This window comes from Lacerta agilis, chromosome 2 (assembly GCF_009819535.1).
Source record: "Lacerta agilis isolate rLacAgi1 chromosome 2, rLacAgi1.pri, whole genome shotgun sequence".
In the NCBI taxonomy this organism is placed as follows: domain Eukaryota; kingdom Metazoa; phylum Chordata; class Lepidosauria; order Squamata; family Lacertidae; genus Lacerta; species Lacerta agilis.
In genome coordinates, this window is record NC_046313.1 from 37,604,843 (window position 1) to 37,631,544 (window position 26,702).

A 26,702-nucleotide genomic window follows, 5' to 3' on the forward strand; every position below is an offset into this window, starting at 1 on the left:
TAGAGATAAACATTATCATCTTCTAATTTTTATAGATCAAGCTGATGTTAAGGGAACAGGAATGAGACTAGTTAAATAAAAGTGGCAACTGTTGCTACCTAATGGCCCCAAACAATGAAACTAATTTCTGCCCCACATGTTCTTGCTGCTGCAGCTACACTCTTGAGTTTGCATCATGTGCAGCCTGATCTGTTGTATGTTTACTCAGAAGTAAGTGCCACTGATCAAGTCTACATTGAGAAGAGTGCCAAAATGCATTCTCCCTCGCATGTTCTTGACTTCTTCTAGATGAATCGAAGCAAGCCAAGTGGAGGTGGATGAAAAGAACTAATTAAAGAATTGTGAGCAAGGGATCACTCTTTCTTAAAATTTAATGGGGAAGAAATGAAATATGCAGAGGCCCCATTCCCTCCCAATGAGGAATGCAGCTGAACATGATGAATATTTCATGATTACTTCATGTCAAATGTGCAAAGACAGGAATTGAGCCCAGCATCTTCTTAATCCACTTTGCTAAAGGGTTCAGAAAAGTGAAGCGGAAACAGAAAAATGCTGCATGGTGTGTTAAGACCAATTCTACTACAGTGCAAGGGAGAGGGAGAGAGAGGGTTGGAGTAGACACTACTGCCACTAGCAGAGTAATCAGTTGATCAGTGTTCCATGATGTACGTGTCCTGACAGTGGCATGGAGAATCCAGTGGCATAGAGAATCCAGTGGGCTTGGTTGTAGGAAGGATACAGCCCAATGCGCATTTATGGAAATTAACAACGCAAGCCTAACAGGGACAAATGCAGCCTGGCCAGGGTGGAAGCCAGGAGGGGGCATAGTTGGGTGTGTTGTTTCCACAATTGCCCCTGCTCTTTCAGGACCTCACAATGATTATGGCCAACAGCAGTAATAGTGTGTGCTCTACCATGCTTCCTATGGGTGCAGTGTGGGCTTCTGCAGCAGCAAAGCCCCCTCCCCACAAAGTCCAGTGCACACTGGGATAAAGATCTGCTCATCTTATTGAATTCAGTGAGACTTAACTTCTGGGTAAAATAAGGTTGGGTATCTAGCTTGGGACAAGAGCCTTGAATGATACCATTATACTGTGCTGTAGTGTTTAGAGTGTTGGACTAGGACCAAGGAGATCTAGGTTCAAATTCCTAGTCATCCATCAGGCCTTGAAGGTTGGCCCACCAAACTGTTTTAGGCAAATGACACGCAGCTTTCCTGACCTGACATATTAAATCAGGCACATGAAAGTTCAACCCACTGCTCGAATTTTCAAGCCAAGGCTAAAAGGAAAAACCAGTGCTTCCTGTTGTTGCGTTGCATGAAAAAGTTGGTCTTTCTGAATATGGTACCTTTTTTGTGGGCTTGCACAGCTTAAAGGAATGGAGGGATAAAAATAGAATGAGTAAATCATGCTCAGCATGGATTAATTGAGTAGGTTTGCACATAACACTAAACCATGGTTTTAACGGTAACCATATTTAAAGCTGAGGCATCAGTCACTTAAATCTTCTTTATTACATCATAGAGCAATTAAAAGCACCAATGAGAACAGCTGAGCCTTGGGAGGGTTTGGACTTTCTTTTCCACCACTCTTCAGTCAGAGTTCTGTAGCTTTTGGGTAGTGGTGGCTCTGTAGGAAATGTATACTTTTTGTGCCTTCTCTAATTTCCTTTTTAAAGAGGTGTAATGCTAAGGTATGATTGACATTAATTAAGGTTTATGAACCAACTACAAACATTGTTTAATGGGCAACCTTTAAACATAGTTAATAAACAATAGTTACTCTGCTGGGCTGGATTTACACAGAGCACTAAGCCATGGCTTAATAAACCATAAATTAATGGACCATGGTTTACATCACTATGTGCAAACCATTGTGTGACCTTGGGTGTGTCATAATCTCTCAGGTTCAGCTTTCAATGTAAAAACTGATGAGTAAAATAAATACTGTCTTTTAACTCATGAAAAGGGCACCAAAGGTTTTTCTTCTTGTGGTTAATGTGTCTATTGTTACTGCCAAGTGAGCAAACACTCGTTCTGGATTAATCCTGCCTCTACTATCCTGTGAAGCTTAATCAGAATCCTGTCCTTTGTTTACCAAAACAAATCATCCTGCATTCTATAAATTATGATGGACTGACGTGCAAAGGAAAAGCTTCACTGTTTCTGTGATTCTAGGGTGTGAGTGTGAGGAAAAATCATTTACTGAAGAATTAATGAGGAAGAGCAGGGAAGTCCAAAAATAGACTGACCAGAAAGAGCTCCTTGGCAAAGCCAGTAAACAGTATTCTCCTATGTTGAAGAAGACAAGAGAATTTTCAAATCAAGTCTCCCATTACCGAATGGCTCTCCAGATAAATATTACATCCCATTATTTTAGTCCTTATTACTATTTTGCCTTTCGCTTGCTATTTTCTAAGTGCTGCTTACTGATTTTATGCTGTCGGGTGGTTTCATGCTGCTTTTTATTAAATTTGAGCTGGAAGTGCTTTTCTGCATGGATTGTTCTTAGTCCTGTACTTGCATTTTATTGATTTTCAATTGTGAACCGTCCGGAGCACACAGCTGATTGTGCGGTGCAGAAATGCCTAAATAAAACATATAGAAATCAGTTCAGAGGGAGGGTCAGGTAAGGGAAGTAGATTAGATTGCTGGGCTTCAATTGTCCAACTGGGAGATCCTGATTCAAATGATCCGTTGTCAGCCATCAGTTCAATAGGCCTAGCCTCCTTCTTGAAAGAGGTGCTGTGCGGTGCTATTTACATCTAGAAGGAGGCTCATAGAAGGCTTGTTGGGTAGTATCAACCACCTTTTGTCATCTAGCTCAACATTGTCTGCACTAGTGATGGGTAACCAGTGACACCCCCCCCCCGACTCATTTCAAGTGGCCCAGGAGATGCTGTGGGCCCACTCTTGATCTCTGGACCACACTGAGCGAGAGAAGGAGAGAGAAGTAAAAGAGTTACAAGTCTGCCGGGCACTCTTTGAGTTTTGGTTGCACCTACCATTAGCTGCAAGCCTCCCCGCCCTATAGACTTGTCCTGTGGGTAAATGGGTGCGGAAAGCTCTTCACTGTGACTGGTAGGTGCTCTCCATAGCTTCAGACATAAGTCTTTCCCAACCCTACCTGGAAATATCAGGATTTGAACCTGGGGCCTTCGGCATGTAAAGTAGGTGCTCTATCGATGAGCTACAGCTTTCCCTCACAATACAAGTAGCAGCTTCAGATGAGTAAGTTTTGTTGAGACCATGATGGGGAGGGAGAGTTAAGGTCCCTTTCCCTTTCTCAGGCCATGATCCTGATCAGAGGTCCTCATGGCAGCTCCCCACCCCCAGTGCAACAACTCATTTACTGTAACATGGAGTGTGGCTGTTAAGTGTAAAGTACTCTGTACACCCTAAATCAGCTGCTTTTACTTGTTTACCTATTTCTGAAGCACCAGCAAAATAACATAGATTTACCTTACTACAGGGAATGAGCAACGGGATGGGAATGTTGCAAGAAGGCAGCGGCAGATGCCAAAAAATGTGAACTGAGGATATAGTTCACGCTGCTGTTAAACTCTTGACGGGTTGCTTTCAAGCACCAGTCAAAATGCCCTGTTAATGATTATTAACTTCTTGTCATGAATGTACTTAAGCAGACTGCCACGATGATACGATCAAGCTGAAACAGGAGGCTTACTGAAGATAAGGTGTGTGAGTTTCACATACAAAGGGTATTTGACACCCATGATTTAATAGGTATCCATTTATGCTTGTTTAACCCTTTTCTGTGCTCAGTGACTGGCATAATGCACCACTTCCATCCACCATTAGGACTACACACTCTACTCTGAACACACACAACAGGAACCTTTTTCAGAGTACACCCCCCTCCATGGCCTACTGTCCCTTTTCACATGGAGCTAAGGTCTTTGCATGGGACATTTCTGCCATGGATGGCTGTAAATGTTAAGTTTATATGTGTTAAAAACTCTTATTGCAGAATTATTAAGGAATGCCAATATTATTCATTATTTAACCCAGCCTTCATCAAAGGAGCTCAGGATGGCATACATGGTTCTCCCCTTTTTACCCTCACAACAACCTGATCATCCAGGACTGTCCCATACAGGGCAACATGAAAAGGTACTGAATTGAAAAAGAAGCAGCTTTTTTATTCACAGGAAGAATTGGGAGCAGAGTGTGTGCTCCTGATTCTTCATTACAGCTGTTGCTTGAAGTTTCCCACAGCTAGGGACATAAACAACATCAGGCACAGGCAAAGGTGGCTGTTCCTTAACGAAACCTCTGTTGTAATGTAAGGTAGGTTGGGATATAATCCACCCTGTAAATTTTCTGGCGGTGTGGGGATCTGAATCCAAGTCTCCCCAGTCTAAGTTCATAGTGACTCTGAAGCTTCAAATGACCAGAGTAGGATATGCTGTTTGCAACTACTGAGTTGTGCAATCCTCTCTTCTATCTCTAACCTGTGCATGTTTTAATAAATGCCAGTTCTAGAGTTCATTAGGATTTAATCCCAAGTAAGTAAGTAAGTAAGTAAGTAAATAAGCAAGCAAGCAAGCAGGTGGTGCTGTGGTCTAAAGCACTGAGCCTTGGGCTTGCCGATCAGAAGGCTGGCAGTTTGAATCCCTGCAATAGGGTGAGCACCCGTTGCTTGGTCCCAGCTCCTGCTAACCTAGTAGGTCAAAAGCACACCCAAAAGTGCAAGTAGATCCGGCAGGAAGGTAAATGGCATTTCCGTGCACTGCTCTGGTTTTGCCAGAAGCAGCTTAGTCATGCTGGCCACATGACCTGGAAAAACTGTCTGCAGACAAACGCTGGCTCCCTTGGCCAGTAAAGCGAGATGAGCGCCGCAACCCCAGCGTCGTTTGTGACTGAATTGTCAGGGGTTCTTTACCTTTACGTATACATAGGATTTCAGCATTCAATGATATATGGATGTTAACCACTGTTAATGCACAACATACTGGCTGTGTTTGGAGCAATAAATCTGTTTATTCTTTTGATGCATGAGCATCAAATAATCTTTGTAAGCATTTCTTCTGCCTAGTATTATCACTTTAAAAAATAACAACTGTGCCTATGATAACAGCTTGATGCACATAAATTAAGCAGGAGATAAAGTAATGTTAGGCTATTGTCAACAGAAGGGGGACTGGGAGCGGGGTGGAAGTGGCACTCCTATTGCCTTTCTGAAATCGTCAACTCTCCTCCTTTCTTCTACAAAGCATCTGGGGACTCATCAAAGTTTAACTAGACTGGTGCCATATGTTAAGGGCCTTCTTGCATACTCCCTATTCCTGACCCACATTTAGTGAACTGTGCCCACTCCCTTAGTCTTTGTCCTGTCCCTTTATCAACTCTATTTTTGTGTGCACTGCGCCAGCCACACCACCTAACAGAAAATAAACAATGTCAATATATTTTTTATTAATTGACACAATAATGTTATCTTTCTGCAGGGATGGTTAGTAGCAATAGTAAATTATCAAAAAAGCATTTATTTGTGTTTAGGTTTCCATTACACACACAAAAATGATTATTAATGAACATAAATTTTCTTCTCTGCAGCAGTTTGCAGCTCACCATTATTACAGCGGCATAAGTCAAATCATATTTATGATTTGGGATACACTTTACATAGTTCATTGCTTTCTTCTGGCAGGGATGCTTCCTGTGCCATCACTTAAGTTTATCTCCATGCCAAGAAAAGCTTCACCAGCTAAATTTCTGCATGCCATGCTGCTATTGAAAGCACAGGACAAGGGCCAAGTCACACTATGTATTAGCCTCCGTTATGGTGGTTGTGAGCCCAAGATTTGCAGATCTGTTGTTGTTCAGTCGTTCAGTCGTGTCCGACTCTTCGTGACCCCATGGACCAGAGTACGCCAGGCATGCCTATCCTTCACTGCCTCTCGCAGTTTGGCCAAACTCATGTTAGTAGCTTCAAGAACACTGTCCAACCATCTCATCCTCTGTCGTCCCCTTCTCCTTGTGCCCTCCATCTTTCCCAACATCAGGGTCTTTTCTAGGGATTCTTCTCTTCTCATGAGGTGGCCAAAGTACTGGAGCCTCAACTTCAGGATCTGTCCTTCTAGTGAGTACTCAGGGCTGATTTCTTTGAGAATGGATAGGTTTGATCTTCTTGCAGTCCACGGGACTCTCAAGAGTCTCCTCCAGCACCATAATTCAAAAGCATCAATTCTACGGCGATCAGCCTTCTTTATGGTCCAGCTCTCACTTCCGTACATTACTACTGGGAAAACCATAGCTTTAACTATACGGACTTTTGTCGGCAAGGTGATGTCTTTGCTTTTTAAGATGCTGTCTAGGTTTGTCATTGCTTTTCTCCCAAGAAGAGAAATCTCTTCTGATTTCGTGACTGCTGTCACCATCTGCAGTGATCATGGAACCCAAGAAAGTGAAATCTCTCACTGCCTCCATTTCTTCCCCTTCTATTTGCCAGGAGGTGATGGGACCAGTGGCCATGATCTTAGTTTTTTTGATGTTGAGCTTCAGACCATATTTTGCGCTCTCTTCTTTCACCCTCATTAAAAGGTTCTTCAATTCTTCCTCACTTTCTGCCATCAAGGTAGTATCATCAGCATATCTGAGGTTGTTGATATTTTTTCCGGCAATCTTAATTCCGGTTGGGGATTCATCCAGTCCAGCCTTTCGCATGATGTATTCTGCATATAAGTTAAATAAGCAGGGAGACAATATACAGCCTTGCCGTACTCCTTTCCCAATTTTGAACCAATCAGTTGTTCCATATCCAGTTCTAACTGTAGCTTCTTGTCCCACATAGAGATTTCTCAGGAGGCAAATGAGGTGATCCGGCACTCCCATTTCTTTAAGAACTTGCCATAGTTTGCTGTGGTCGACACAGTCAAATGCTTTTGCATAATCAATGAAGCAGAAGTAGATGTTTTTCTGGAACTCTCTGGCTTTCTCCATAATCCAGCGCATGTTTGCAATTTGGTCTCTGGTTCCTCTGCCCCTTCGAAATCCAGCTTGCACTTCTGGGAGTTCTCGGTCCACATATCATTGCAGATCTAAGCACATGTAATTTTAAAAAAAACAGTAATAACAATTAGTACAAAACAGCAATAACAATCAGGAAAGCAACATAATGCGTCAGGACCAGGGGATAGTAGAGTCATTTGTAAAGGAGTGTTAGACCTGTCAAGAAGCAATGGAGTAACAAAATTAAAAATAAGAGAGTGGCAACAGTTTTAACTGATCACTCCCTTGCATGTTTGTGATTCAAATACTGATGATGCAAGCTTTGCAGTCTCTTCAGATGTTGCAGCCTAGGTTGCCAGGAGAGAGATTGTGAAGCAAGACAGGTGTGTGTCCAGCAGAGAACTGTAGACTGAGTGGTTCTGAACTAAGAATAATCTACAGCAGAGGTAGAGCAGCTGCAACGATGATGTTGGAATTAACTCTAATCAGTTCCAGGCCACATGGCCAATGGTCCAGCAGCATCTGCAAGACCACGGGCTCCCTGCCACTGATCTGCAGTCGCACAGAATTCCTCACCAGGCGATGCCCACGGACAAGTCGCATGTAGGCATTCAAGCCCGTATTAACGCCCTATACGTCTAGGAGCAACTTCACGTCTCTGAGCCGTAGAAACGGGGAGAAGCCCTGCTGCATCCCAGAAGCAGCATCGTGCCCCCTTAAGCTGAGCGCAAGTCGGTGGGCATGTTCGCGCACGCGCGGTTTCCGTTTGCCCTGCCCCTCCCTCCCTCTCTTTCTCTTTGACCGGGCGCCCCTTTCTCTTTCGCTTTCAGCGACGCCCCGCCCTTCGACCCCTCCGCTCCCGATGGTCGCGCTTTCCTCCGTCTCGTTGGTCGCCTGAGCCTTCGCGGACGCCGTAGTCAGCTGACCTGACAAGGAACTGTAGGCACGGAACTCGGAATACAGGCTTTTTGGGTGGCCGGGCGCCGCCATGGCTCCGGACCCCTGGTAAATGTGTGTGTGTGTGTGTGTGTGTGTGTGTAAGGGGGGCGGGGGCAGGCCGCTTGGTTGAAGCCATGGAGCGTTTCACTTCGGGGCTGCTTCTTTTGACCCAAAAGGGGGGGGGGGTTCACTCGGCCAGAGAAGGGCTGGCGCGTCCTGCCCCTCCCACTTAATGCTAACCGGGCGTGGGCAACCTGAAGGCATACTACTGCATATCGCCTCTCACCTTCCGCCTTGTTAAGGCACGGATGGGGAGAGTTTGACCCTCCAGGTGCTTGTGGTAACCTCCCTCCCCGCCGCGCACACAATTCCTGTCATCTCAGCCAGCATGGCCAATGGTTAGGGACAGTGGGAGTTCAGCCCAGAAACGCAGCACCCCTTTCCCCCCTGCAATACAGTATGAGGGTTCTCCTCCTCTGTCCTCACCATTCTTCCCTCCCATCTCCTTCCTCTGGAATCAGTTGTGGGGCTACTGCTGTAGAGATGGGATAATTTTCACAGGTGCAGCAATAGAAAACAAAAAAACCTGCACCTAGCGTGGTCTGATACAAAGGAAGGCGTGTACTGTACTTGGATAGTAGCATAGCAGAGAGAATTTTCACACGTGTAGCTTTTCCTTGTTTTATTATTATTTTATTTATGATTTTCAGTTTTATACATTTCAGTAATTTTACAATCATTTTAACATTTCAAAACTCGACTTCCTTCCCCCTCTTTCTGCACTTCCTTAATTTTATTTTTAATATTTTCTGCATATCCAAATTAACTTAATTTACTCATTTATTCATCTACTTTAAATATATACTCTTATAAAACTGGAGGTTATTACAATAATCCTGCCAAAGTTCTTATCTGTTTACAGTTTATTTGTAAATATTCAATAAACCATTTCCATTCTTTTATTTAAAAAAAGTTTTGTTATCTTGATTTCTTCTTTTTCCAGTAAATTTCACCATTTAGGCATATTCCATAAGTTTTTGTATCCATTACTGTATTCTTTTGCTGGGATGACTTCTTTCCACCCCCACCCTAGCTTTTCCCTGTTTGATTCCTCCTTTGATACAGCAAGTGCTTAGGTGTAATATAGTTGTACTACTTTGCAACAGAGGGAGACAAGTTTCTCCTCCGTTAAGCACTCACACTTCTTTGTAGTAGACTCAATCTGTTTTGGAGACGGGGAATCCCTAACCTATTTGCCAATTATGAGATATTTGGATAGAATGAATTAAAAAATAAATAAATTATATGTTCCTTGTGCTGGATAAAACACGTTTGGTTAACACTTTTCCATTGTGCTTGGGATGCTTTATTTTTTCTTTAGGTTGACTGAATGTATGTTTGCTTCAACCACATATAATTACCGTGAGGAGGGAAGTTGACCACAATGTTTGCATATGAATTCAGTGTAGCACTAAGGAGATTGCTCAGCAAGCACAAGCCTCTCCGCTTGCCTAATGGAACAATCTTCTTCCCCCGTACATTGTACACAGTGTTCAAAACTCCCATTGTTCTAGGTGCATTTTGCGACAGGTAATTTCATTAGCACGAGCTGTTTATGAGTTCTGGTGCAGTACTGTGCCTAAGATTTCAGATTAAAACTCCAGAGTGGAAGGAAAGGACCTATTTCTGCCTCCCCACTTCCAGCTACTCTGCGAAGACTGGAGAAGAGACCCTCTTAAGAATGGTGGGCAGGGGAAGGACTAGACCATGTGAAAAATGAACATACGGTGGAACCTTGGGTTGCGGATGCAATCCATGACGGAGGCACGTCCGCAACCCGCAGCGTTCACATCCTGAAGCGCTGTCCATACAGTGGACGCTTGGGTTGCGAACGTGATCTGTGCGGGAGGCACGTTCGCAACCTGCAGCATTCGCAACCCGCAGTGCCGCATCTACGCTGCACATGTGCAAAGCACGATTTAGTGCTTCTGCGCATGCGTGAGTGCCGAAACATGGAAGTAACCCGTTCCGGTACTTCCAGGTTCAGCGCGGTGTGCAGCCCCCAAAAATGCAACCCGAAGCAGCTGTAACCCGAGGTATGACACTATTTGTTTTATTTCTTGTTTCTATCTATAGACTGCTTTACTACCTAAAATACCTGAAAGCAGTCTACATATACAGCATGTTCCACAAACCACATCAAATGATTTGCACCACAAAATACATAAAAAATACCTATAAACATAATATAAAATCAGAGCGAACTACTAGGCAGTATAATATAAAATTTCAAACAGCACAGCATATGTGCAATCATTCATTCATTCAATCTCACTCATCATCCATTTCACACAACTGCTACAACCATTTGCTACACCAAACATTACCTCTATCAATTACTCATACTTTCAACCCACACACAAAAGGTCATTGCCAAGCATACACAATAAGATACACTTCTAATACATGAAGCAGTATTGGACTTGCGTCCCACTCTCACTGAACAATCTAATACTCATTTCCCACCTCTCCCTGGAGTGAGCCCAGGCTCTCACCCTGAAGGGTATATAACTAATTCCATCCATGTGCTGACAGCTCTGGAATCATAACATGCATGGTACTGCATAACCTCAAAACCTGATACAGAAGCAATCAGCTTGACTTGAAATAGGCATCTTTACGGGTTGAGGGGCAGTGGTGAAAGATTGAATATTATGATGAACAATAAAGGCAGAAATGTATGTATATTAGTTAAAATATATCAACTTGTTTTAGGTTGTCGGTGTATGAATCCACTTGCCATACTGCCCAAGAGGTTGCTGAAAAAATTCAAGAACGTAACCGATGTCAGAGGAATGGTGAAAGTACAACTAAGGTACTGCATAATTAATGGACCACCTTCCACCTTTGCTTTACCTTCTCTTACATCTTTTAAGATCAGCAGCCAGTGTCCTCTTGACTGAGCAAGCTGTGTGCACCTGAAATCTATTGAAAAGGAATCTTGGTAGCTGCCTTATAACACTGGAGCTCCTATCCTTAAAAAGCTCATCAGATTCTTTGAGGCCGAGTGCTCTAACAGACCAAGCTTGTAGAGATTAGTAACTAGCTATTTTATTCTGTCCCCACTCCTTCGCATTGGCCTGGATTTGTAAATTATAGTTACCTATTTTAAGTCCTAGTGACAGAGTGAGATAAAGATTGGAATAAATATTTTTGAAAAAATAATATTTTGTTTGGTTTTGTAAGGGTAGGATACAAACTATGCTATCAGTTGGAAAGAGGATGCTATTGATGTAAGATAACCACCTCTGTCTCAGAACATGGACATGGCACTTTGAAACCCTGTTGTTGTCAGGTAAAATGACTGAACTGGACATTTGCTGCATTTCTTTTACCTCTTAGTCAAGTCATTGCTTTCGGCTGTCCCCTGAGAGGAGGCAACAGCACCAGAACAAACCCAGTGTTGGGAAAAAGCAGATGTTCTCATTGCCATGGTATTATTAATCCTGAAAGAGGGAAGCTAAGCCCTAGCTGTCAAGTAAAGGCCCAGCTCGGGTCAGAAAATATTCAGTAAGCTGGACTGAAATGACTTGCTTCATGTAAGATTGCAAAATCCTTTACACTTTCAGATGATAGGAGAATCCAGAAGGTATGGAGAGCCCTAATTATTCAGGGCTACTTCACATGCAGCATTTGTTTCACAAAGCTGTGTTTCACATAGTAGATACCTGAAGTATGAAAGAAAGATGCACATCTTGAAATGTGTGTCCGTGACTAGAGCAGTGACCAAGTGCAGATGTGTCAGGGCCACCTATTGTTCCTTTGCGCTCTCCCCATACCGTAGGGACAGTGGTTCATGTTACAAAATACACTGCTCAGTAGACAAATGGTTCCCTGAAGAAAACTTTCCATGTTTGTACGTGAGTAGAATTGGAGGCACTTGCTCGGTGAGCAGGTAGGAAGCCAGCGTTTGAGTCCAGTGTAAACAGGCTTCCAACAATTGCAATATTTATTGCCATAACAACTGATGTTATGGGCTGATGTTGAAAAACATTAAGCAGCTCAGTCATGTTGTCTGTGGCCAGGGAATGTTTTAATGAAGAAAAATGTTCTTTACCCATGTTTGCCAAGTAGGGGAAATGTCATCAGTGTCTTGTTTTTCTGGGATTTTGCCACTTTCATGCTCTTTAGACTTTAAAAAAAATGTAGTAAGAAAATCAAGCATTTATATTGCCATTCCGAATGAGAGACAAAAGAAAACTTATTCTTATTCCTAGTCCTTCCCCCGTCTCATCTCTTTGCTTTCTTGGTAGATAAAGCTTAGTGTGAAAGGTTGGAAACATTCCTCAGTAAAATGTATACATTTTTTTAAAAAATGTGGAAACCAAATGTAAGCCCACACTGGACACAAATCTCTCAAGAATGTTTCCCTTATGAATTACAGTAACATAAGAGCACGGGTGGCGCTGTGGTCTAGACCACTGAGCCTTGGGCTTGCCGATCAGAAGGTCAGCAGTTCGAATCCCCACGATGGAGTGAGCTCCTGTTGTTCAGTCCTAGCTCCTGCCCACCTAGCAGTTCGAAAGCACGTCAAAGTGCAAGTAGATAAATAGGTACCGCTCTGGCGGGAAGGTAAACGGCGTTTCCGTGCACTGCTCTGGTTCACCAGAAGCGGCTTAGTCGTGCTGGCCACATGACCTGGAAGCTGTCTGCAGACAAACGCCGGCTCCCTCGGCCAGTAAAGCGAGATGAGCGCAGCAACCCCAGAGTCGTCCCCGACTGGACTTAATGGTCAGGGGTCCCTTTACCTTTAAGAACACAGTTAGGTGTTTGCACAAGTCTTGTAGTTAAAACTGGTCTGAAAATTGTTTGTCTTCTTAACCTCTTCCAACTACCTTGCCCTGATGTAGCAAGTCTGTATTAAGAAGTTAAGATTTATTTGGAAGTAAGTCCCATTTTAAAAAAATCAGTGTTTTCTTACGTCCAAGTAAACATACTTAGTGTAGCAGCGTAAGTGAAATTTGCCATCCACCCCTTTTTTGCTTTTAAATCAAATGTGTACGTGAGACAGGGCTAATGTTTCCATTGTTGTGCTACAAGACAGTGGATGGTCGTGGGAGCTGCTAGTTCTCAAGGAATTTTCACCTGGGAAAGGTCCTGTGAGTGGATGGTATTGCTTCATTACCTTGGATTAAAGTGACATGAAATTCTGGGGAGTTCCTGGACTTTAACAGGGTTAGCTGTCAGTTTATGTCACCTTAGCAATACTTGCTGCTCTTTGACTTTCAGTAGATTGCCTCAAGAGTGCGCTTGAGATTCTGACCCAGAATGAAGTCCTTGATGAATGCTTAGTACCACATTCCCCACAAATTACCAGTTCCCTGTGGATGGATGTAGCCCTCTTCTGGTCATTCTCTGTTCCCAAGATGGCTGGCATTCTTTACCAGGCTGTGCAGCCTGGCAATGCAGGGTCTACTGCGGCTCCTTGGCACTATAGTATTGTTACAAGGGCTGACTTTTGCGCTTTGATTAAAATGGATAGGGTTTCTTACTGGATCCTGAGGGTGGGGGGAATTATTCCAAGCCTGTTGTGGTCTTTTCCAAGCCTGTTGTGTATAGCTGGCTTCCTTTTTAATGAATGTCTTGCTTTTTGAAAGCTGTAGAAGGCATTGGCTCACAAAAGCAGTAGTTTAACTGGAACTCAGTGGGCCAAAAACAACTCATATACATGAGTAAGTTTGTAAGTGCACCTTCTGGTTAACTGTCTGGAGTTGTAATAGGATTTTTAAAAAACTATCTCTACTTTGATGGGGTAATAATGAGCTATACTCTGTTTTTATTTGCTTATTTCTATGTGTTTCTGGATGGTCTCATCTGCTAATTCATTGCAGCACTGATAAGCTGATCTCATTTACTTCCCTTCTGCTCTGTCTCCTTTCAGCTCAATGTTTCCATCAGGTCACTGTTGCAAAACCTCAAAGAAAAGACTGAGCGTCTGAAGGACCTCTTGCTTCACTCTGTATCAACACGTCAGATGTATCCATATAAACAGCTGTATACCAGGAAGGCCAGTGAGACAAGAGTGGGTCAGCATTCTGTTTTGGAAAAGGAACGAGACCATTAAATTATATGTGTGTGTTTAGAAAATCCCCAACAACTTGGGAAAAACCCATGTACAAAAGAAATGTTTGCAGTCTTCATTTAATTTCCAGGGTTTGTTCTGTATGTGCAAGAACTTCTTCAGGGCACTCCTAACTAAATGGGCTGCAGCAAATGATGTGTCAGATCCAACTGGCGCCCACTTTACACACGCAACTGAATGGGCTGTGTAAAGCTGTGCCCATCTGGTTGTATTACAAGTTGATGCTCCCTTAGGTAGTTGCATGTGTGAGTCTGAATTCTGCTATAAGTAGTTGCGCAGTTATGACTTCTGCCACCTTACTGTTTGTTTTTAAAACATCCCATGTGTCCTATAGACTTATAAAATGAGGTAAATGTTGTAAAATACATTTTACACATGGAAAAGTGTTATAAAAATGATAGTACGTCCTCAGTTCTCTGCCTAGGACAAGATAACCTCATATCCTTATTTAGTCATAACAGAACTTAGATATTTTTTTAACTCTGGCCTCTCTGGTATAAATCTAGCATGGTATTTCCTGTACTGATAGGTACACATGTGGTTCCTCCTGACTGGATAAATAAAGCAGTCGTAACTGACTTGATTTGTGATTTAATATCAAAAGTATGAGGTCTAAATGTTCAGTCATTCGTTTCTGGCGATCAACCTTAACCCAGTTCCTGCAGAACTCAACTCGAAGGGGACAGGCGGCAGAACTTAGTGGATGACCTCCTCACGAGACATCGTCATCTTCAGGCATCTTTCAAAAATGAGGGGACGGAACCGGATGTGATAAGGTACAGTTCTGCCACTTCTAAATGAGAAACACACGAGAGTAGCTGTGTCTTGAGCTATGAAGCACCAGTCTACCTGTACCCCAGGAATCATCTTGATGACTGGTCATATTGGCTGGGGCTGTTGGGAGTCCAACAACATCTGGAGGGCCACAGGTTCCCTGCCTCTGCTGTACCTTATTTTCACACAGATCCCTCCTGTTTTGTGTGTGATCAGTTACACTCCCCTTCAGGATATTGTTTTTCATGTATTCTCTGAGTACCTTGACCAGGTACTCAGACTTGATGGAGCATCTGCACTCAGAATCAAATAAAAAAATTGGAGCTGACGGTTGCATCAAAGCCAGTCATGCTAAAAGGCTGAGTGTCTTAAGTGGTTCAGAGCTAAGGGCAAGCCAAAGCAGACTTTAACAGAGATGGGCTCAGAATCCGTGCAGGGCAAAACTTCACATCACAATGGCCACAGAAAGCAAGTGTGTGTTGGAATTTAAGAGTCAGATGGTGTCAGGGATGAATGAGGGAGATAGATGAGAAATAAAGAGACAGTCTAGGCAGGGTGGTTTTGTGCTACAGGGGGATCCCCAGAGCTACATGGGGATCTATGGCGTGGAATTTCTCAGCAGTGCATACCTTGTCCTTGTAGTGTTGCTCTTGACCAGGAGTAGGCAACCTAAGGCCTGTGGGCCAGATGCGGCCCAATCGCCTTCTAAATCCGGCCCGCGGACGGTCCAGGAATCAGCGTGTTTTTATATGAGTAGAATGTGTCCTTTTATTTAAAATGCCTCTCTGGGTTATTTGTGGGGCATAGGAATTTGTTCATCCCCACCTCCCCAATATAGTCTGGCCCACCAAATGGTCTGAGGGACGGAGAAGGGTGGTGGTACATAGTATTGGTCTTGCAAATTGGTTCAAGATATACTTTGTACATTACATTGATGCATCTTTTAGTAATATTTAATGATTATATGCTAACATTAATGATGATATTCTGATTAATTTCCCACTTGTCCTAAGCTAAAGGAAAAAGTAGCAACATAAATTTTGAAAGTGATTCCAGCTGCTGGTTGGGTTTTGATGATCTATCCATTCTCTTTTTACCTTTTCTACACAGAAGCTTGAAATTGTTAAAGCATATATGTATCACCCAAGACATTTCAGGTGGACAAAATGTGTTTTGGATTGCCTGTGTTGTTGAAAGAGGAAATTTTGGAAGAATGTCTAATTGATTAATTGTTTTTCTGGCCTTGTAATCCCTTGGCAAGCAGTGCAAATCCTTCCAGCTCTCCTGTGTGCTGGATTTTGTATTTAGCTAGTTTAACTCAGCATGAGAAATCAGTCGGGCAGTGCTTTCCATATTGATGGATTATCTGAGTTGAGTCGTTGTTTATTTCATGCTCCAGCAACAGCATAAAGTGAGCCTATGCAATGTTTTCTTGGGAATTTCAGTACTACTGAATTGCCACCAGGAGGAGCATGCAACTGTTGCTTCCTCTGTCCCTGAACCCACAAATACAAATAGCACCTTAAACAAGATTCCTCTTACATTTCAAGTTTTTATAATTTCCTTTCCTATACTCACCTTTCTGAAACAAAAATAAATGAAATATTGGGGACGTTAGTATGCCAAAAAAAGGTGGATGGCGGTTAGAGACTGCTAGTGCTAGTATTATTGTTGGCTGTGGTAATTTCTGTGGATTTCTCTTGGCCAGCCAAGAATCTTCAAAGCTGTAACTCTTAGCTTTGCATGTGTGTTTTAAAAGAAAAGGTATTCCAACTTGTACCTGATAGTTAGATCTTTCCAATCTGGCTGTAGTTGCTGTTGAGCTATGGCTCCTCCCTTAGGGGTTTGTAAATATTCCTATTTTCCCCCCTTAAAAAAAGCCCAACCATTATATATTACAAGCCGAATTCTATTTCATCATGCCTATGCATATTTCTATTTTCATATTTTCTTTTCAGAATTTAGAAGTTGTGTGATGTGTGTGTGGTTGGATATTGTGGGGTCATGGCAGTTTGGTCTGACTGTGAGTAGGCATTCTCTTTCTTTCTTCCTGTTCCTATATGCAGGCATCACCTTTCTTTTATCTGACCCATCCTTAAAGTACACCCCACATTTTCAGGAGCTTTTTTCACACTTCTCCCTCCACCCCCCCCCTCGTCCTATCCCGTAGTCATCCCCTTCATTAACCTTCTTGCATCAGTGATCACATGTTTTATTGTCCTCATGGTGTGCAATTGTGAAAGCGTTCTCAAAATTAATCTCCGTTTACGTTTGGTCACCATTCAGTGAGTTTACATCCTTTGAAATCTGCTTTAATCCGAGTGCTCTTGGTGTGGTACAGTGGCCTTAGTACTTCTAATTCTTATTTTAAGTGACAACCTGGGCCACGATACAGATCAAGGCATTGCTTTATGAGGCACCCAAGTAGCTTACCTTCCGGCATTGTCAGACTTAATTAGGACACAGCTCTCAGTATCCGAAAGGGTTGTGCCATTTGCATAGCTGCTTCAATGCGGTTATTTCTCCTGACCCAAACCATTTTATTCAATTGCCTTTAAATTAACCATGCAATATCCGAATGTTTTCTGTTTGCCTCTGTGAAGGAGACTTGTGTATCTTACACGTAGAATGCCAATTGCATGAACCATCCTAGAGATGTCATTAGGGGCAAAGCTGAGGTCCAGGAAATTGCGAGATATTAATCTTAATATTTTCCTTGCATCCAGGGAGACCTTGATACCTTTGCTGGACTCCTAATCAGAGAATCTATTAAATGGATGAAGTTATGGAGATTGATATCCTGCGAAACTAATAATGCAGCTTTTGCTAATGCCGAGAGTGAACTTGTATGGCAGGGCATTTATAATGCAGTTTGAGAAAAGTCCCCACCTCTAGCTTTCAGTAGCTGCAGTTGTGGGAGGTGTCACTGGGCGTATGGAGAGTGTATTGCTACCCTGGTGAAAGCAGGAAATAAAACGAAGAGGGTGATGAAATGATGCATGTCACCTGTAGGAAGCTAGCACCTTCCTAAACTGAAAACCCTAACTAATGCTAGCCACAGTCATGATTAAAACCATCTGCCTGGGAGCCTCCTGCTCCTTACACAGCTAGCATAGAACTCTCTTCCACCCTTGGACCCTTGTCAGACCCCAAGCTGAGTGTCTTTCAGCAGTGCTGAAAAGGCTTCCTTGTAGCTGGCTTTTGACTGGCTACAGGTAGAGTGCTTAATATTTGTATCATGTCTTTTGAATTACCTTTTGTGTGCATGCTTGTACGTATGCTAAATGTTGGAAAGCCCTTATCCCAAGCCTATGAGTAGATGTAAGCAATTAACAGTTCTCAGCAATCTGATTGGTAAGGCCATAGACTGCAAAATCTAGATTCAAAATTATCTTGACAGGCTGGAGCATGAACAAAACTGACAAGAGAGATAAATGTAAAGTCCTGCTTTTGGGTTTAAAAATACAAGTAAAAATTGAATATGCTAGTTACAGGATGGGAGAGATCTGGCTTGGCAGCAAGACATGTGGAAAGGTTCTGAGTGTCTCTGTGTGCATTGTAAGATGAGAGAGCCAGCAGGGCAATGCAGCCGCTAAAGAGGCAAATGCAATTATGAGTTGCGCTAATGGAAGTATGCTGTCCAGATCAAGAAAAGTAATAATGCCACTATGTCCTGTGCTGGTCAGGCCACATCTGGACTACCACGTCCAGTTCTGGGTGCCACATTTTAAGCAGGAATTAGCATGTCCAGAGGAGGGTGACTGTGATAGTGATGGTTCTGGAAACATGTCTTGTGAAAGATCAGGCTACGTTTAGCCTGGAGAATAAAAGGAGGAGGCATGGTTGCAGTCTTCAAATAATTGAAGGGCTCTCTTGCAGAAGATGGAGCAGACTTGTTCTCCTTTGCTCCAGAGGGCAGGACTAGAAGCAGTGGGTGGAAATAGAAGGGAAACAGATTTTGGCTGTTAGAAACAGCTTCATAACGGTACATGTTGCTCAACAGTGGAACAGACAGTCTCAGGAGGAGGTGGGCTGTCTTTTGCTGCTGATATTTAAGCCAAAGCCGGGTGGCCCTCTGTTAGGGATGCTGTAGTTACATCCTGCATGACAGGTGCTGCATTGAGCCCAGGGGTTGGACTACATGGCCTCCAGCATCCCTTCCAGTTCTATATCCTCTTAATGCCACCTGTTGCACCAATACAGCAAATAAAATGAAAGCAGCACACAGTACTGGAAAAAATGGGGAACTTCCCTATATTGCCATGCAGATTGTTCCAAGGGCCTCGTACCCAATGTTTTTCAGAAACCCCAAATCACATTCTGCAGCAATTTGTGAATCCAAATTGAAGTACTCAAAACACTTCAAATATTATTACTGTACTGCCATATTCACTAGGGGAAATGTGATTAATCACATAGACCAATGTCACATGACCAGGGTTTTTGTTTTAAAATCACTCACGTTGATTGTTCTAAGGCTTGAAAGCCTTCATGTGTGGCCGTGGTCTAGGGAAAGGTCTGTTTGACTAATTTGTGTTTCTTGGGAAATTTTGTAAGAATTAACCAGTGAAACAATGCAGTTGGGAAGATAAGCTGCTGTTTGTTAAGTAGAGGCACAACCCTTGATTATAAGCCTCCAGCTTCCTTTATATTTGGGCACATTGCTAAGCCTTTTAATTAGTTAAATCTGCTCCTATAATCAAAAGCTATCTGCACACTCCACTGTGCTGTGACAATTTCAAAGATTTAAGTGATTAACTTGGCAAAAGCAGTGGGTGGCTAATTGGATAAACTTTAATCTTCACACTGCCAAAATGAAACAGAGGAAGATCAGAGGAAAGAGGAAGTTGGGCTGCCCTGGGTGGGAAGAGAGCTACCAAACATGTCAGAAAGATTATTTTTAAAATGCTAGCAGGTCACTTGCCACAACCAAAACTAGAAACTATGGTTGGGGGTAAATCTGCCACTACACGACACCCCCCCCCCCCATTTTCAAATGGCAAAAGGTTTTTCTCTTTAGAGCTAGTGGAGCCACAGCTGTGAATTTTGAAGCAGAGGATTTGGCTAGACCATCTTCTCTTGGGAAGACACTGATGAGAGCTGCACCTTTTTATTTTGACAATGTTTAATGGGGACTTGGGCCCCTCACAGGAGCAAAAATGTCCCCTATGGGAATTGGCTTTTTAAAAAACACAAATGTCCCCATTATACTGTATCACACAATATTCTTGTTGAAGTCAATGGGGGTTGTTTTGCCAAATATAAATACATTTTTCCTGCATGTCACATGGCTGCCTTGTTTGCTTATTATTACTGTGAGCTCTTGAGGCACACAGTAATAATATGGCTGGTGAAGACTAGGGGAGTGCTTTGGCAGTCATTTTGTCAGTGCAATCTCTTCAGCTTGCCAGCTAGAACACCCCCCCCTTCCTCCCTCTGGGTGCTGATCTGGAGTTTCTCCCAAACCCTCCAGACCCATTTTTTCTTGTGGGGTGTGTGTCCTCTGAGGAATGCTCTGTTGCACTAGCTGGAGCCCTTCAACTGGCTTCTGCTAGTGGAACTAGAATAATAGAATCACAGAGTTGGACGGGCCCCCAAGAGTTATCTAGTCCAACCCCCTGCAGTGCAATTGAATCCTACCCCACTTCTTCTGTAGTAGTTTTAATTCAACTACAAGTGAAGACAGTTTTAATTAAAGACAAAACAAGCAGGTAAATGACCTTTAGGCTCCTTCTGTCCTAGTGAGTGCAGCTGACATTTGTAACAGGTGACGACGAATTGAATGGCCAACTTAACTATAGTGGATTTAATACAGCTATTTCCTGGGTTGGTTATTAGCTAGAGATCAATGCTTTGCGTCCCCCATATTTCATTTTATTTGGATTTGTAAGTAAAGAACTGTTCTCTTTGCTAAAAGAAAGACCAAGAAGATGCTGTGGCATCTTAAGGCCTTGCCAATTCATTGTAGCAGGGCCTGTCCACTTCTTCATATACCATCAGATTTGATCATGTAAAAAAATACAGCTATCTGCTAGCTAACTGATGTGTCTGGTGGATACCGAACAGGTGAGACGGCGGTTCACTATAGAACATAGAAAAACTGCCTTATACTAGGGTAGATCATATGTTCATCTAGCTCAGCAACCCCTGCCAATGACAAATACTTGTTTTTATTTGGCCTGAGGGCCACATTGCGGTAGACCACCCCACTGAGGGCGACATGCCGGGGTGGATGTGGCCAACGCACACTTGCATGCACAGCCAGCAGAGGAGGAGAGGTCCCTCCACACTGCAGCTCTGGTCTAAGAAGAGAGGTTCCTCTCCTCTTCCTTGGATGGGGAGGAAAGCCCTTCAAACATTGAGTGCCTCTTACTACCTTTGGGAAAGTGCTGCTTCTCCCTCTGGTGTGGCACCGTTGTTAGAAGGCAACAGCAACAGCAAACAGTTTTGGAAGCATCCAGTTTTGGAAAAGAGCTGTGGGGTCCTAAAAATAGCTTCACAGACTGGGCCGAGCCACAGGTTTGTCACTTCAGTAGACCTTGGACAGGCAATGCCGTTATCAGTCTCTCCCAGCCCTATCAGGAGGTGCTGGGGATTGAGCCTGGCATTTTTTCCATGCAAAGCAGATGTGCCAGTGACCCACCAGTCCTTCCCTAAAGCAGCCTAGCAGGTATAGTGTGAAATAAGAAATTGCTTCGTAGATTTTTTTTGTCTAAATCCTGAAGTTCATCTGGAATCATACATACAACTATTTTTTCAACTAGTCTCATGCATTCTTGAGCCTCCTGATAAATCCATCACTAACTTCCAAACAAGGTCTATAACAAAGATTGAATGAGCCGAGCAAGTGAGGGCTGGTTCATATTATACCCATCATAAATGCATGCTATGAGTGGAGAATGCACTTTCACTCTCTGCCTGTCTGGCATGCCTGCTGTGTTGCCAACTTCACTGGAGTTTATGCAGTTGTGGCCTGTTTGAATGCATCGTGCATGGGTGCCCAGTGATGTCAAGAAGGAAGGTGTGCTCTGCCTCTTCACTATGATCGATTGATTGATTTTATTAGGACAATTTATATACCACTTATGTTTAAACCAAACTCTAAGCACTAACATGTAATTGATTTGGTAGACAGGTGTTTGATTTGGTGGACAGGGCACTCTTTCTAGGTAAAGTGATTTTCCCTCCCCCCCCCCTTTTTAGCATGGCATATGCTTATAGTCAGGGGTTAAATATATCTAAGGCATGGAGAACCTGTCGCTTACCCAACTCTCATCATCCTTGACCATTGGCCATGCTGCCTGGAGCTGATGAGACTCCCAACACCTGGAGATTCACAAATTCTCCAGTCTTGATGGGCTTGTGCAACTTGCGTTTTTAGCCAGCAGGTGTCTCTCTCATACTGTGAAATCCACACATTTTCTGTATGCTGCAGAAATGAATTTGGTAGAAGATCCTGGTTTTCATCCATTACACCTGATACTTCTTCTGTTGCATAGATGCACTTCAACAAAATACGAGGGCCTGTCTCTGTATTTCATTCATATTAATATTGCAATGCTGCATAAATCCTACCTCCTTCTGGGTCCCCCTCGCCAGGGAGGGCTTTGGTGTCATGCAAAGTCTGAAATTGCAGCTCCTTCCTCTGTATAAATATATATTGCAAGAAGAAAAGTGGGGTATTTTCACAATGCACACATGTTGTTTTCTTTGCAAATATGTAGAAAAGTCATTCAAACATTTGTACGTGTGCAGTTCTAGAGATGCAGTTGCACTTTTTTTATATTGAGGCTTCAGATAACCGTATGGCAGGCTTGCTGGGGTTTTTTTCTCCTTTGAATAAATTATTTTAAAATGTTGAAGCTTGTATTTTTTTAAATATATATATAGTTTCAGGTCTAGCCTAATGGCTGGAGGGGTCAGACAAGGTGTCGTAAACCCATGGCTTGTGGAGGGAGCCTGAGGAAACAAGAGGGCTTGGCTTTCATGAAATCCAGCAGCAGCAACAGAGAATTATAGAAGGTAAGTCATTCTTCTCGGTTTTTAAAGCCTTAATCCTATCCTAGAGCCTATACATAGGCCTCATGGTTGATAGCCACTGGTGTTGATTGCATCCTTTTACCCCAGTGACCTAGGTCAGAAAACCTTCCACCTTCACCTTCTTTTGTATTGGTTGGAGGTATCGCTTTCTGATGTCCAGCTTGTTTTGTCCCTGACCATCCAAAACATTCGAGCACTTTGTTAAATGTTTGTTTTGAATCCAGGGGGCATTTCTCTGCTTAAGTTCACACACTCGTCATTTGAAAAACAATTCTGTGGGTAACTAGGCGCTGGCTTGTCAAACCGGAATTCCTTAAGATGCCTCAGATAATTAGGCAACAAGCTTTTAAGTGCCAGTGGAGTTTCAGTTCCTGAATTTTCTAGGCTCCTTGGAAGATATCAGTCTTCTGCATCCCTTGGTTGCTGGTGGAAGGTCGTGGATGTACTTCACACTAATCAGGCTAACGTATGTCAATGTGCAGATAGGGAAACCTCATTCTTATCCAGGCTTGTTTGTGAGGGATGAAAATTCTTACTGGCCCACTTTATCTTGCAGACCACTCTTAGCCTGAAACAGCCAGAGTCTGGCACCTTGATCTGGGCTGCCTCATCATTATGAGCTTAGAACTGGCTGGTGTGACTTGTGTCCCACCAAGAAAATGTGGCTTACTTGGGGCTCGGTAAGCCTTTGCTGTAGGTGTTGAACCTTAAAACAGAGTTGTCAAGCAACTGTCAGGCAGCAGCATAAGCCCAGCAGGCTGTATTGGCATGGTGAGCCACAGGTTGTGCAGATCTACCCTGGTCTCTTGTTTAAGTAGATCGAGTCCTTCCATGTGCCCAGGCTTCCATCTCCATATAGCCTAGGGATGGGGATCTTCTGACCCACGGACCCAATTAGGTCCTCTGGGCTTCCCTGTTTGGCCCTCAAGGCCATTTTGGCCAAGGGACATCTGCCTTCCCTATGCCCAGTGTCAGGTGTGGGGCAGGTAAAATCCTGGCTCAGCCAAAAGTGGGTCTGCAGGCACTGCCAATCAGCTTTTTAGCAGTGCCTTCAAAGGGCTTGGAAGATAGTGCTTTGAAAGGGGCTTCTGAAGGCTGATTGTCTGTCTTCAGGGGCCTGTTTCAAAGTGCTGCACGAAGACCCCGTTAGCAAAAAAAAAAAAAAAAAAGGCCACCTGGTATCATTGCTAGCCAGATCCAGTTCCCAACACAGAATATAGCCTTTTCCTGCTCCTCACATTGTCATCATTTCTGTCTCCTAGGCTTTATGCTTTTTCTTAAACAATGATTTTATGTGAAATAGTTGTGAGGCCTCTTTTGCTGATTAAGTTCTACATCCTTCTCCCTGATGGTAGGAGGGGTATTTTTGGCCATGGAAACGCTCTCCCATGCACCAGCAGTCATAACGGTGTGGTGCTTGGCTATGCCATCTGTATGGGAAACAACGTCTTGATGCCAGTAAGCCAGTTTTTCCACAACAACTTTCTGCTCCCGTAGTGCTTGTCTTAAAACCTCGTGGACACTTTGGGGGAATTTCAAAGCAATTGTGCGGTATATGCTGTCAAGTAGGAAGTTAAAAAAATAATAAAAAGAACGGCTTCTGCAAAAAGATCTATTGAGCCATCAGTTAGCCATTAATCTTTTGCCCTCTTTGCTTAAACAGCCATTGGCACAAACTCTCCCTCTCTTGCACCTGTAAAAGAACCCCCTCCCCCTTTTGCAAAACGCTACCCACAGTAGTTAATTGTGCTGTCTTTGGAGGACCTCCCCAAAAGCACACTCTCCAAGAGGGCTCCAGTACAAAAGAGAGCTGTGTACGACTGAAGTGTAATTCAGTGCCATTGGGACCGAGGGTGTGGTAATGCCATGTGCTCTAGATTACAATAGGGGGCATTTTGTAAGACTAGAGGGAGACTTCTATTGCGGCTGTGCTGGCTGCAGCCCCCTTGCCAAGAGTTGGATTATCTCCCCCATAAACGCTACATTTACACGCAGCTTGAGAAACCCTTTGGATTCCTTGGTGCTTGCATCACCTATTTGTTTCTCAGTCATGTTAAACCTTCCCTGGAAAATCAAAAAGGCTTAATCAGGAAACATATGAGTGTGCCAAAAATGAAATAAAATCCAGTGCTCTTACGATTGAGGAGCAGCTGCATACCCAGCTCCTGAAGGTTCTGGGACTCTTGGCTAAACTTTCTTTCAAGACACTACCCAGCCTGTCATTTTTACCCTAGTTTCTTAAGATCTGTCTGTTTTGGAATTCATTGTCATGCCATCGGTGAGGTCTTTGGGTCATTAAGTTTTTAACACTTCAGTTGCACACTTTCATAATGTTGCTCAGCTTTCGTGGGTCATAAATCTGGGGTTTAGCATCAGAAGGCTGGAATTTAATTTGATTCATTTTTTGTTTCTGTTTTTTGTTTCTCCCCTGTGCAGAACAAGATGCTGGTCTCGATGCTCTCTCTTCAGTCTTAGCCCGTCAGAAACAGATGGGGCAGGAAATTGGGAATGAGTTAGAGGAACAGAATGGTAAGGACCGTCCTGCTTTCAGAGTTTGATGGGTTCAAGAGAGCACACAGTCATTATTTTCGGTGTTGTGCCTTCTCATAGTTCTGTTCTACTAAAAACCCTTCTGTGCGTCACCTCTGCTGCATCATTATTAACCACTCCCAATGATATTTCTCCCCTGAACAGTAATAGAAGAGCCACAGTTAATCATCTCCATTTCTAGGTGTGCTGGTATAAAAGTGAATTAACAACAGAGTTTGCTTCCCCCTCCTATCATTGGGTTCAGGCAGAGCAATGGGAAAGGGAGAGTGCTGGATTTTTAGGTCATCAAATTACAGATCTCAGAGATGTTTTAAAAAGTGAAGAATTGTTTCATAACTGTTACTCAATCTGCCCATGTCTGCCTGGATCATTATCTCATGTATGGTGTGGTATGGCCTAGATACCACTGTGTCATAAAATATTTACTATGGCTCCCCTTCTCTCCCATCAGTTGCAAAATTAACCAGAGTAAACTGGTGTGGATTATCAAGAAGGAGCCCCCTGGACATAGAATTGGGCGTCAGGGTACCCTTATTTTGGTCCCTGTGCCTTTGTTGGGGGTCTGCCTCTTAGATCTAGAAAATGAGCTGTAAAAGGAGGACAGATTATTTACAGCAGTGTCCCAGGAACAGTAGTGCTTTCACTCAAGAGGCTACAGTTTCTGTTTGTAGGTAGGTGTAGGGTAGAGCCTTTCAAACTGTGTGTCGGGACACAGTGTGTCGACTGCAGTGTGTAGGTGTGTCGCGTGAACGTTTCCCATGCTCCTCTTGGGACTGGAAAGGGGTTAGTTTAACCTCCGGTTTGCTAGTAAAACTGAATTATTGTGTTGCAAAATGATGCAAAACTTAATTACTGTGCCGCGAAATGATGCATGTCTATTTTTTTTTAATATAAAAATTGACTTTATTTAAATTCGAAATTAACATTTAAAAAAAATGATGCATGTCTAAAAAGCATGTCACCAACATGTAAAGTTTGCAAAGCTCTGGTGCAGGGTGTTTGTGTGTCAGTTCATACTTGCCCTTCTCAAGGAGCCTTCCATGAGAGGAGAGAGAGACCTAAGCAAGTTAGGTACGATTAGCTGTTTTTTATTCCTGTCTGAGGCAGTAGGTGGCAGCACAGGACAGAAAAATGCCTAGTGCATGATCCGTTCTTGACCTTGAGGAGCGCATGATTGGTGGTTTTTTCCTGGAGCTGTGCAACGCACCTTTTCCAGTTTAGCATTATTTTTACCGATAGTTTTCCCTTTGGTCTGGGAGTATGGTTACATATTCTTTTTTAGTT

At 43.2% G+C, this 26,702-nt stretch overlaps 1 protein-coding gene across 1 annotated transcript in view; it reads left to right on the top strand.

The window, feature by feature from the left end:
• Positions 1–7,853: 7,853 nt before the first annotated feature.
• STX8 (syntaxin 8) overlaps positions 7,854–26,702 on the top strand; it is a 76,831-nt gene continuing 57,982 nt past the window's right edge. Inside the window, 7 exon segments of the mRNA XM_033139563.1 lie at positions 7,854–7,978; positions 10,688–10,787; positions 13,854–13,948; positions 14,720–14,830; positions 22,725–22,782; positions 22,784–22,850; positions 25,305–25,397. Of these exon segments, the coding sequence (XP_032995454.1) occupies positions 7,962–7,978; positions 10,688–10,787; positions 13,854–13,948; positions 14,720–14,830; positions 22,725–22,782; positions 22,784–22,850; positions 25,305–25,397 (541 nt within the window). The 5' untranslated portion in view covers positions 7,854–7,961.